This window comes from Anabrus simplex, chromosome 7, assembly GCF_040414725.1.
Source record: "Anabrus simplex isolate iqAnaSimp1 chromosome 7, ASM4041472v1, whole genome shotgun sequence".
Taxonomy (NCBI): domain Eukaryota; kingdom Metazoa; phylum Arthropoda; class Insecta; order Orthoptera; family Tettigoniidae; genus Anabrus; species Anabrus simplex.
Genome location: NC_090271.1, coordinates 307110497 through 307123573, shown reverse-complemented (window position 1 = coordinate 307123573; position 13077 = coordinate 307110497). Strand labels below are relative to the sequence as shown.

General features: G+C 40.5%; 1 protein-coding gene across 1 annotated transcript in view; it reads right to left on the bottom strand.

The window, feature by feature from the left end:
* The window catches only part of Ziz (dedicator of cytokinesis protein Ziz), a 542949-nt gene that overhangs the window by 521973 nt on the left and 7899 nt on the right, over window positions 1-13077 (bottom strand). The window contains exon 2 of the mRNA XM_067151766.2: window positions 3316-3432. Within this exon, the coding sequence (XP_067007867.2) occupies window positions 3316-3432 (117 nt within the window). The remainder of the gene's footprint in view (window positions 1-3315; window positions 3433-13077) is intronic.

Genomic DNA, 13077 nt, shown 5'->3' with positions numbered 1-13077 from the left:
CATATCTGTGTCAGTGCGACGTAAAGCAAATAGCATTTTCCTAATCCTAGTCAGTGGGTTAATTATAACTTTTAATCCATTTTGTCTCATCTCGTACCCTCAGGGGCCGATAACCTACATGTTAGCCCACTTTAAACAACAAGCATCATCATCATCAAACTATGGAATGACGTGGCAAAAGAATGCGGAACGAGTACGTTAACTTTGTTCTTTTAATCTTGCCATTTTGGAGACCTCTATCATTACAAGCAGGCGATTTATATGAAGTACCTCATTTTTCATGGAAAGTTCGACAGTTATTTTTTCAAGTCTAAGTATTGTTTTTTTGTTTTTGTTTTCTATTTGCTTTACGTCGCACCGACACAGATATGGCTTACGGCGACGGTGGGATAGGAAAGGCCTAGGAATTGGAAGGAAGCGGCCATTGCCTTAATTAAGGCACAGTCCCGGCATTTGCCTGGTGTGGAAATGGGAAACCACGGAAAACCATCTTCAGGGCTGCCGACAGTGGGGCTCGAACCCACAATCTCCCGATTACTGGATACTGGCCACACTTAAGCGACTGCAGCTATCAAGCTCGGTAGTCTAAGTGTTCATGCCCTCTATATCTATAATCAAATTATGCAAAATACAAACCGCCTTAACTATCAGTTCCTCTGTTTTGAATTTTCGACTACAGCTGAGAGCTGCCAGCAGCGTGCGCGCGGGGCTGCTGCAGGGTAAAAGTTCCATGGCGAGCAGCCAGGCTATAGCCAGCAGCGAAGTGCTAGGGCGAGCATCCATGAGCCAGCAGCGAACTTATAGTGGCAGACACTCACTCTCCACCTGCCTTTTTACATCCTCAGAAAGACTGTCTTAGTGGTTTTCCCAACTGAAATCAACATAGGTCATTACAATGACGTCAGTAGGAATGTTGCGATTAAAACCAATGCTATCGTATGAAATACTCGATCAAATGAAAATCCACAGGTTTTCTCACTTTCAACAAACAGTAAGTACTATGCCGCTGATCTTACACTCCAAACTTCTAGAACTGGAATGACCAGGTCGCAAGCCACGAGCACTCCTCTGCCATTATTCCATTAAGTGAACACACTGCATTCAAATCAGAGCCTCAGCGTAGGAATCGAATTGCTGGAATACTATGATGAACCAGTGTGCTACGTACCAGCAGTATCAGAAAATGTATGAACCAGAGGAATGACATGCTAAAGAAGAAAATTATCTAACTCCCTGGGTATTTCCCGCCAATATTCAGTCAGGCTGTTATATTCAATACGCAGCAGCAATCCCATCTATTGGAGATGCGTGGCAGCATAAGAGACAAGGAAAACCACAACAAACAATGGTCAATATAATGTTATTTTTTATCAATTTTATGAGCTTTCGACATTGTAGGCCTTCAAATTCAGTTTTTTCCTACTCTGAAATACCACGCTTACCATAATCAGTATAAAACATAAATGATCAGAAATTATATATTCTATAACTTTTGTTATGTTCGGACCAATAACATAGATATTTGAAAATTAAATTTTAGGTGCCTTCCACTAAACTACCATTTTATCCAGGACGAATAAATTATTTATAGCCTAGACTGTAGTTTCTTATTCCTGGACTCTACACAGTGATTTTCATTATTAAATTCTGCTTACCCATTTGCTCATGGATTGGCACTGATCTGGACTTGGCAACAAGAATACAAATTCATGAATATCTGTTATCATAGCCGGTATGGTAAAAACACAAATGATCGGAAATTTAATTCTATCTAGCTTGAGTTAGCCTATGTAGTATATATCGACAGGACCACTAATAACATAAATATTAGAGAATTAAATTTTAGGCCTTCCCCTAAACTACCATTTCACTTGGCGTGAATAAAAAGATTTACAGTCTAGATTGTAGTGGCTCACGCCCCGACTTTACATACCGATTTTCATTAAATTCTCTTCAGCCATTTTCTCGTGATGTGCGTTCGTATTATAATAATAATAATAATAATAATAATAATAATAATAATAATAATAATAATAATAATAATAATAATAACAACAATAATAGTAATGTATTCAGTGTGTGCAAGAGATAGTTAGAAATTCAATTTATTTTAAGTATTAATATGTTGATAATAATACTACTACTTCTGTAATATATGTGGTTTAGTTATAAGATTAATATTTCTCAAGTAATAATGTTATTAGAAGAGTTATGTATATATAAAACAGAGTCCTGTAAATATGTAAACGACATGATGAATGAATAAATACTACTACTACTACTACATACGTACAGAAATGACGGAAAAATAAAGTGTGCATTTTCTTGTTACTGTGGACTCGTCTGATACAGAAATACCATTCTTTTCAAATTCTGAGCAATGTACAGACAAAACTCTTATTTTATACATAGAGGACAAATTGGAGCAAATATTCATTTGTAGGAAGGGAAGTTATGAATTGGAATAAGTTACCAAGGGAGATGTTCAATAAATTTCCAATTCATTTGCAATCATTTAAGAAAAGGCTACGAAAACAACAGATAGGGAAACTGCCACCTGGGTGATTGCCCTAAATGCAGATCAGTAATGACTGACTCATGAGACAATGTAATTATTATTAAATTAATGTAGTAATGGTCCACCTTTCAATACTATAATATGTAATGTAATATATTCTAAATTACATTAATTAGGAATAAAAGCACAGAATTGACTATTTTCACCAAAAGCACAGTCAAAAGAAAATTTCATATGACCCACCAGCAGAAAAGAAATAGTCATTTCATGTAAACATGACATAACTCTCCACCCCAGATGTTATTTTTATTTTGTGCAACACAGTTGTCAGCATGTCAAAACAAATCACAGCTCTATGATTGGGCTTCTGTGCAGGCAGTCCACCTTATTTCAAATTATCCGTTATAAAATATGCAGACTAGTAAATGAAGTCTAACCATACATCACTTTGATGCACAAGCTGGTTATTTCATATTTTGGCACAAGATAATATAGGAACTTCATTGAAGAAATCATACCTAAGTCGTCAATGTGAAATTTCCATTGCGACTCAAGGTATGGTTTCGTTAGACTGCATAGCATTTTTCCAAGGTTATTTTGAAGAGTTTTCCGTATGGTGACATCACTGTCACCGCTTTCATTACGTAGTTCGAGGATCAGGCTAACAGATGGGGATCAAATCTATAAATAGATATTTCTTGCCAAAATTATGTTGCCTGGAGAGCCTCACATACACAGTATTCCGTATTGTAAACAAAACCATGATATTCAACCAAATATAAAACTAAGATACTAACCGACACATCATCTGGTGGGTAAAGCAGCAGTTCACGTTGAGGATCATTCTGCAGTAACGTCTTGTTCTTCAAAATGAAGGTCTCAAAGTCAACTGGTTCCACAAGCTGAGGTTTAGCCTGAAACAATAATGAACTAAGATGAAAAATGATTTACTAGAGAGAAAACTCAAATTTGGTAGTGATGACTTTCACTGCAATAGTAACTAGCAGAAAATACATGCCAACAGTCAGCAGTGTCACTTAAGTGTTTCAGTGCCTGCCAATATCCAACATTCTTAATTTGGTTACCAAGACAACATATAACTGGATGAAAAAAAAACCCAGCAAGTGTGGAGATCACTGCCTGCAATTTTTAGCGTTTGTCCTTGCAATTTACCTATGACCAATGAGAAGCAGAATTTGCCTGGAAACTGCAGTGTTTGAACTTCGAGGGATAGTTTGCCAGCGTAAGGAATGAAAACTGTTTTGACTTTACCACAGCCTATCAAAATGAAACTCCACAGCCTGTTTACAGTCATTCAACCGGGTTAGGAGTAGAATGAATGAAGCCCCCATCTGGCGGTGAGGATAGGAATTCTGCCGGCTGCCAAAGCCTGTCGCGCTCCTCTGGGGCAGTGATTAATGACTGACAGATGAAATGAAATTATAGTGGAGAGTGTTGCTGGAATGGAAGATGACAGAGAAAACCGGAGTACCTGCAGAAAAATCTGTCCTGCCTCCGCTTTGTCCAGCACAAATATCACATGGAGTGACCGGGACTTCAACCACGGGACATAGCAGTGAGAGGCCAGCGTGTTGCCGCCGGAGCCACGGAGGCTACAGTATTTCTTAGCTGCAGAATCCTAGTACCCATACCAGTAGCTTTGTTTCCACCTGCAGTCTGATTATCCACTGCCATGTGGCCAGTCTCCAATTTAACAATCCTTGTCCCGGAATAAGAGTAGCGCTGGATGTCACCCAAACTGCGTGATGACATCCGGGGCTCAGTACTTGATGACCTCAAGCATTACTCTAATGGGATTGATAACAAGGTGGATTTCCCTGCCCATCTGCACTGCAGTATCATAGCCAGTTTAACCATTATGCAACTGCTGCCCATGACTGTTTTTAAGCCTGTATATCTGCTGCCTTATGCCATGCCTAATGGTAGCTGCTTTACTGGAAATCAGACACTATTCCACCAGATTTCAATGGCAATTCCTCCTCCGAAGAACCTTCACTCTCCTAAAGGAGCCCATCCGTCCTGAGCCGTTGACTCCTTTAGGGTGTCAGGTTACTTTACCATTTGCAATACATCGCACTGATACAAACGGGTCTTATGGCAACCATAGGATAGGAAAGGGCTAGGATCACAAAGAAGGTGGCCATGGCCTTAATAAAGGTACAGGCTCAACACTTGCCTGGTGTGAAAATACAAAATCATGGAAAATTGTCATCATGGCTACAGAAAGTAAGGTTCAAATCCATTATTTCCCTAGTGCAACCTAACAGTCAAGTTATTTTTGCCCGACTCTTGGCATTGAGACACTGTATGGTCTACTCCACTACCATAGCAGGCTATTCTGGCGGATGTGAGCTAAAGGAATCAAAATATCCACTTCATTTTATTTCAATATCAGGCTACTATAATGGTGGCTATTAAGCAAGACTAGAATCATCACATGGTCTCATTTACTACATGCAGATCTGATGCCATCTAGGCTGCCTGTCTATTATATTTGACACACTGGTTTACTCTTACTCTAAAAGATGGCAGAAGTAATGTTAACTCTGTTGGGTGACCTATGGCTCACTTTTAATTAACTTTTTGGGATAAACACCGAATGTGTAACCAGAGAACTTTTAAAAGCCAACATTGAAGCATAGAATGGGCTTTCTTCTTTACCAAGCAAGTGGCTGCGTGGTTAGCTATCAGCTTGCATTCGCGAGATAGTGGGTTCGATCCCCACTGTCGGCAGCCCTGAAGATGGTTTACCAGGCTATACCCTCATTAAGACCATGGTCGCTTCCTTCCCATTTCTAGCCCTTAACTATCACATCATTGCCATAAGACCTATCTGTGTCGTTATGACGTAAACCAAATTGTAAAAAAAACCTTTCTTCCGCTGTTCAAAAAACCAACCACCTCAGCCAAGGATGAACCCATAATGTCACGTGCCTAAGGCCCACATTCCAACCGTGATCAACAGACGAAGCTATAAAAGGTACAGTAGAGGGGCTCAAAGCCTGTGAGTGTGCAGTGATGACCACAGGGTCACAGTTGTGCTTGGTATTGCTTCTACTTTTTTTTTCTGTCATCTCCTGTCTTTCATTTCTGACACAGGACCTTCCTTAGTCAACTCCTTACATCTACCAAACTGATAGTATTTAGTTTGTTAGTCAAAGAATGTCTTAAGAGACAAAGCAACAGGATTACTAGCTCATTCACTGTAATACCCTTGGTATATTACACGTAGATGTCTTGACACGGTGGTTGCCATAACAACATTCATATTACTCTACCTTCCCTCTCACTCTCTCCTAATTCCACTGCTCTCCACTCCGCAAATAGATAGCCATTGGTTTTACAAGACTGCCAATATAACAATATATATATTTATTGAACTAATCAACAACTTCCCACAATTACGGGTTGCCACAATGGACAAAGTAAAGCATATCAGGATAGAGAATATTTCATCACAGAAATATAGCGGTGTTACGGATTTTTTAAATTTTGGAGATCCGAACAGGTGATATTTCAGGATGTGTACAGATCCACGTAGGGTGGTGGTAACTATTCTTTCAATGCCGTTCATAGGCAGGTTGAATTTCTTCCAGAATTCTATGAACAAGGCAGGTATTGTGCAACAAGCACGAACCATTACGCTGACAATCTCTACTTAATACAGCTGGTATTTATTTTTGTAGAACAGAATGGTGGGTGCGTAAATGTTCTGCTTTCCAAGATGAACTTCAGTAAACTGGCCGACATGGTGCTCGAATCGGATGGTCGGATCGATAATGAAGCCTTTCTTGTCGTTATCTTTAAAGGCAATTATCTCAATTCGCCTTGTGCTCCCTGTCGTAGACAAACCGTGGACTTGTTCATATACACGGAAGTTTTTGCTAGGGAGTTCTTCTGCAATCAGTGATCTGATCTTGTGGTGACGCGAGTTTCTCAGTACTTCACTGTAGGGGCAAGAACCCAGAACGTGAGCCAGTGTTTCTTTCTCTCTGACGCATCTGCGACAGAGGTTTCCGTCCTTAGTTCTGCCAGGGATAGTTCGTACCGCAGAAACATTCGATGTCATCTTAATTGCCTCTCACCATTCGCTACAAGAAAGTCCCTGGTGATGCCTAATCCAATTATTGGCTGGAGTGAACTCTTTATACAACTCTACACCGATCCCCTTCAGAAGCAAAGAGCACCAAGTTGCCATTTCCAGACTTCTTAGTTCTTGGCGGATTTTTCTTGGATTTGGAAGGTCACTGCCTTTATTGGAGAATTGGTTAATATCTGTGATGTTGAGGGCCTGTAGACAATGCGTCGTTTCATATGTCAGATCACGCATCTTTAAAACATAGCGATTACTGGCTCGGCGAAGAGCGTTGCATACCCTTATCCGTTGCAGATGTACTTCCCAGGTTGCTTTGAAAAGTGCAAGACCTTTGAATCTGAAATCAGAATACGGAGCACTATCGGGTGTATCCATGGGTAATTGCTAATTTTCCTTTAGGGAGCTCTTTACCATTTTGTCTGCGGTTTTCAGGAAGCTAAGCGGTACTTGTCTAATTTCAGCGGTCTGAAAAGCATACACGAGAGTAGGGCTGATTGCTTTCTTCAAAACAATGAACTTTTGAGCTGCCTTTAACAAAGGTGAGGCTGTAAGCGCATCTAACTGCTTGAGCGAGGTTTTTATTTTAAAGAAGTGTTTGTATCAAAGGTGAGTTAAAAGTGACGCCAAGATATTGAATTTCTTCTCTTTCTTTAATAGTACTGATCTTAAAATTGTCGTGAATATCGAGCACTTTGTCCACAAGTTTCCCCTTTTCAACACATATGCCCACACATTTGTTGGCATTTATCTGTAGACCGATTTCCTGGAACAACTGCAATGTGGACAAACGTTATTGTTAGTTATAATGCTTCCCGGGACATCATAGGCCCTCCTAATAACCTTCAATGGTATCTGTTAGTGAGGTCATGCAGTGACCTTAATATTTTTTTTTCACTTTATGTCCCACTAACTACTTTTACGGTTTTCGGAGAAGCCAAGATGCCGGAATTTTGTCCTGCAGGAGTTCTTTAACAAGCCATTAAATTTATCAACATTAGGCTGACATCTGAGCACCTTCAAATTCTTGTCTTCATTATGTTTTAACACATTTTTTTTTAGCAACAATTATGTAAAACTTTAACCCTTTTTTCCACTGAAGACGACTCAAATGAATTGAGACATGTATGACTATTATTACTCCATCTAATGATGGAGATCTGTATGTACTGAATAGGAAGACATTAAATTTCCTTTGTAAAATGAAGTGTGTTGAGGTAGTCCTTATACCATATTTGCCAGAAGTCTTGAATCATTCTTTGTATGTGTTCCCATTTAAAGAGACTATTGATGGGGCAAGGGTCAAGATCGCAGTCGGGAGGTGCCGTGAGTTGCTCACCGATAAGGAAGTGTGATGGAGTGAGATAGGATGAATCTCAAGGGTTATGAATTTCATGAATCTGTCGGATCATTGCTAAGTCTGGATAGAGGGCGATTGTTCAGGGAAGCTTCGATCTGTGAAGGTAGGGTAGTTAATTCTTCAAAGGTGAGTATTGTTGTTCCCATTGTTCTTCGAAGATGATGTTTAAATGCTTTTACCATGGATTCCCAGGTACCTCCAAAATGAGGTGAAGATGGAGGGATGAAGTGCCAGGTAATGCCTATTCCTTCTGCGATCTTCACAATTTCTTTCTCTTGCTTCCCATCTTGTAGGAACTTCTGACGTTCTTTCAATTCCCTCGATGCACCAACGAAACTGGTGCCATTGCCACTGTAGATATTGGCAGGACAACCTCGACGTGAGGTGAGACGACGTAGTGCTGCCATGAATGCACTTGTTGTAAGACCAGAGATGATTTAGATGTGCACAGCTCTGATCGAAAGACATGTGAAGATTCCAGCATAAGCCTGTCCTGTTGTCTTGCTTCGTTGTGTGCCTATCCGTATTAGGAATCGGCCAGTGCAGTCTACTCCGACATTCATAAAGGCTCTAGTAGGTGTAACCCTAAATCTGTTGAGGTGCTGATTTTCTCAGTCTCAAGCATGTGCAGCATGAATGAATGAATTTCTTAACGACCTGGCGAATCCTGGAGTAGGTATCCAACATCTCTGCCGCAGCGATGAAATGAATAGTTGAGGTCCTGCCTGTAGCAATCTTACATGTTCACTCAGGCAGACAAATTTAGTGAAGTGATGTTCAGGAGGAAATATAAGTTGATGCTTGGCTTCGTATGAAATTGGTGCATTTTGTAGTCTTCCTCTGACTCGAAGAAAACCATTTTGGTCCAGAATTGGGTTCAGACTTTTCAGTGTAATATCTGCATCAACAGCCTTAACTTATGTGAGACAGAGGACTTCTCCCTGATAAGAGACCGACTGTACGATTTTGAGACAGACATTGAAGACATTATTTTTCCCTTGTGGTTTCAGTAGTGATGCATCGCGCTCACTGCAAGTCTTCTTGCAATTGGAAGAGAATCTGAGACACTGACCAACTGTTCTGAGTAATCAGTTTAAGGATGAGAAGTGATCCAAGAATGTGCAAATCATGTTGTATGACAATAAGTGATGTTATAATTCTTTGGTCAGGGATATTCGAAGCGTCGCATCCTGATTGTGATGGCCATGACACAGGTCTAGACGCAGCCAGATGGGGCCTTCCCACCATAGGGTACTGTCTTGAAGTAGCAATGATTGTACTCCTCGTGATGCAAGATCTGCAGATTATCCTGGGATCCTACGTGATGCCAATGGGAGGCTGGTACAGTGTCTTGAATTTCTGCCAGGAATGTTTTCCATTTTGTAGGACATGCGCGTAACCAAGCCAATAAAATTGATGAATCAGTCCAAAGTTGTACACCACTGGGGGTAGTGCGTAGAGTTTCAAGCGTTTTCTTGATGAGGCAAGCTGAAATTAGGGCACCATATAATTCGAGATGGGGGATCGAAATCTGTTTTAGAGGTGCAACCATTGATTTTGCACAAAGAAGTCTCGTGAGAACCTCGGCTTTGTGGTTGACAGACCTTATGTACATGCAGCACCGTAAGCAGTCTGCGAAACATCGCAGAAGTCGTGTATCTCAATGTTCTTCACTATCCGTTCATTGAGGACCAGTCTTGAAATTTTGAAATTATTAAGTAGTGATATTCGTTGATATAGGTCAATCCAGGTATCGAACAAATTCCCGAGTAACTGATCATTCCATCCTGAACCTTTTCGCCACAGGCGTTGCATGAAGACTTTGAAGAGAACTACAGGAGTTATCAGCCCTAGTGGGTCGAATATTGATGATATTATGGAGAGTACCATACATTTTGAACATTTGGATTCCCTTCAGCTCGAATGATGTGGGTTCAAGCTTAAGATGATTTGAAATTGGTCCGCCGAAGGGTTTCAAGTCAAACCTAATGTCTTTACTATGCTGCTCTCAGTCAGATAATGACTGCTTATATTTTCCTAAGTTCTCAGGAATTGATTCAAGGAGTTCTGGGCTATTTAAGAAACCACTATCTTAATGGAAATCTCCCAAGCTGAAGAAGGTCTTGAAGTTTGATTCGCAGCCTTAGAGCTTCATCCAAAGTCTCTGTTCCTGAGATGCAATCATTCACATAAAAATCATGGCGGAGAACTGAAGCCGCTCAAGGGAATCTGGTTGCTTCATCTGTAGCCAGCTGTACAAGGCGTCTCGTAGCTAAGTAAGCTGCTGCTGATGTGCCATGTGTGACAGTAGTGAGGGCGTAGGATTTTAGTTCATCCTGAGGGCTTTCTCACCATAATATGCATTGCAGGGGTTGATGTTTTGGATGCACTCTTACTTGTTGGTACATTTTCTCTACTTCAACTGTAAAGGCTATTCTATGCATACAAAACAGCATGACCAATGAGCATAAGTCGTCATACTGTTGGTCCTACCATTAAAAGGTCATTTAGTGCCACGCCATTGTCGGTTCTTGTAGAGGCATCAAAAACGACCCTTGTCTTGGTACTGCTGCTCGAATGCTTGCTAACAGCGTTATGAGGAATGTAATATTTTGACTGTCTTAGTGTGAAATTTGGTTGAAGTTCGACCATGTGTCCAAGTGCTTCACATTCCCTCATGAGCTCAACATTATCCTGACGTAGGTTGCTCTGCACTTGCAATTTTCTCACAAGAAAGTGAAAACGTTGTCTTGCAATCTCCTTTGAGTTTCCTCGGTAAATTTCTTTTCTCATAGGCAGTTCTACAATATATCTTCCACTCTCATCCCTTAAGGTGGTGTCGACCAAATTTTTCTTCCATTCCACATGCTCTGGTAAACATATTTCATGACTTATTTTCTCTATGGACCAGAATCGTTGTACTGCACTTGATTCTTAAGACTGAGGTCAGACCTAATGAAGAATGAGTTACATATTTGCCCACTGTCTTTCCCTTTATTCATTTGCTGTGGGTACACCTCGCTTAGAATCCATCCTAGATGAGTGTTCTGAAGTGTGGGATATCATGCGCGAGTTTTCCTTCCCTCCTTCATGAGATGCAAAAAGAACTGAGCTCCGATTAGTAAGCGAGTACTGTGAGGAAGGTGGAAGTCTGGATCAGCGAGGATGACATCCCTTGGGATATTCCATTCCTTGAAGTCTATGTTTGATGCAGGAATATTGCCAGTTATCCTAGATAGTACTATACATTCCACATTGAAATGAAAGTCACTGATCGTCGAGTTCACTTCTATGTTTACTGATGAACCAGCTTTGGATGTTAGTTCACCAAATGCTTTCAGGGATATAACGGTTGTCCTTTTCTTCTTAAGTTTAAGTTGATGCACCGCCTGCTTGGGTATGAAGTTGCTTTGGGAGCCGCTATCTAATACGGCACGCGTGTGATGATCTCTTCCATTTGAGTCCTTGACTTCAACTGTGACTGTGCTAGGAAGAACCTGAGTGTTTGGAATATTTCTGAGAGAGCGATACAACGACTGGAGTGTGTCGTTACTCTGTGGATTTTGTGCCGTAATGTTGTGTGCGTTAGTTGTTTCCTCATTCCGGTAGTTTTGGTGTAGCAACGTGTGGTGGTATTTCTTGCATACCTTACATGCAGTACTGGATCTACATGCCTTCCAAGTGTGTGCTGGACTAAAGCAGTTACGGCAGTGCTTGCTATCCTTGATCAATTTGAACTTTTCATCAGAACTCAAATTGAGGAAAGCAGGACATTTATACAGTCTGTGCTCTTCTGAGCAGATGTAACATCTTTCTGCTGTCAAAATGTATGATTGTTGTTGAGTTATGCGTGGCGCTGATTTGGGTTATTGTTCAGATTGGGTGCAGGTGGTTGGGCAGAAGAGCTGAGTTTCTGACAGCATCTCTCCAAGAAGCTAATGAGCTCCTTGAATTTAACTGCATTGGAATGAGAATTCTCCTTTTCAAATTCTAACCTTAGTTTTTTTGTCTAGTCGAGAGAGTATGAGTTCATTAAGAATAAGTAAATCTAGGATACTTGGTTGGGCATTTAGGGTATTAAGAGCATCTATACTGCCCTTGAAGGTGTTGATCAGCTTGTGTATTTCACTCTCCATTGAACCTACTTTATTTGAAGTTTCCGTAATTTGCCTAATGTGTTCAGCTGCAATTAATTTGGGTGAATGATAATGATTGACCAGAATGTTGTAGGCTACTTGAAAGTTGGCGTCAGAAATGCTTATGTTTCTTATGCTGTCTTTGGCTTCACCTTTCAGAGGGGAGAGCAAGTAGTGGCATTTCTCTATGTTTAATAGGTCATTATTGTTGACCTCCAGGCCTTCAAACATGTCTTTGAAATGCAGCCAGGTAATTAGAATCCCACTAAAGGTAGAGAGATTTATTTTCAGTAGTTTGATATCTCTAAACATGTCATGTGATGACTGAGTGAGTACTTCATCATTCCCTGACATGTTTTGTAGATTGGTGGCCTTTCTTAATTTGGCCTCCAGCAAGTTGATTGTGTCTTCGAATTCTTCTTGGCATATAGTGTTAGATTCCTCATTTTCATCATGCGACTCTAGTTCGCTTTGAATTTGCTTAAATTCTTCGTTGGTGGAGAGCAATCTGTTTAATTTAACCTGAATGAGGTTGACATCGACGGAATTTATTTCCGATTCAACGAAGTGTTGAATGGGAGTCACACAAGCCTTCAACCTTTTGGTTAATGTTCATTTGTTGAACTCTTTCATATTTATATAATATCGTGGTGCTATGAAATGAGTAAGAGTTGGATAAGTTCCAGTGTAGTGAATAATAATATTCTGAGGTGACAAGTAACTTTCTGGATGAACGGAAGGGTAATTGGGAACTAATTACAAGATTTTATAAAAGTTAGTGAATTTGTCAATAGATGGTACTAGCCAGGGTAGTTATGATAGTGGATGGTTGTGCACCTTCGTTGCTAGCTGATTAGAAGTTACGACTTTGGGCGAGCGGTAGCGCCAGTTATACCATAACTTAGCTGAGAGTTGTTTGATAAGTTTTGACTTTGGGCGAAGGGTAGTG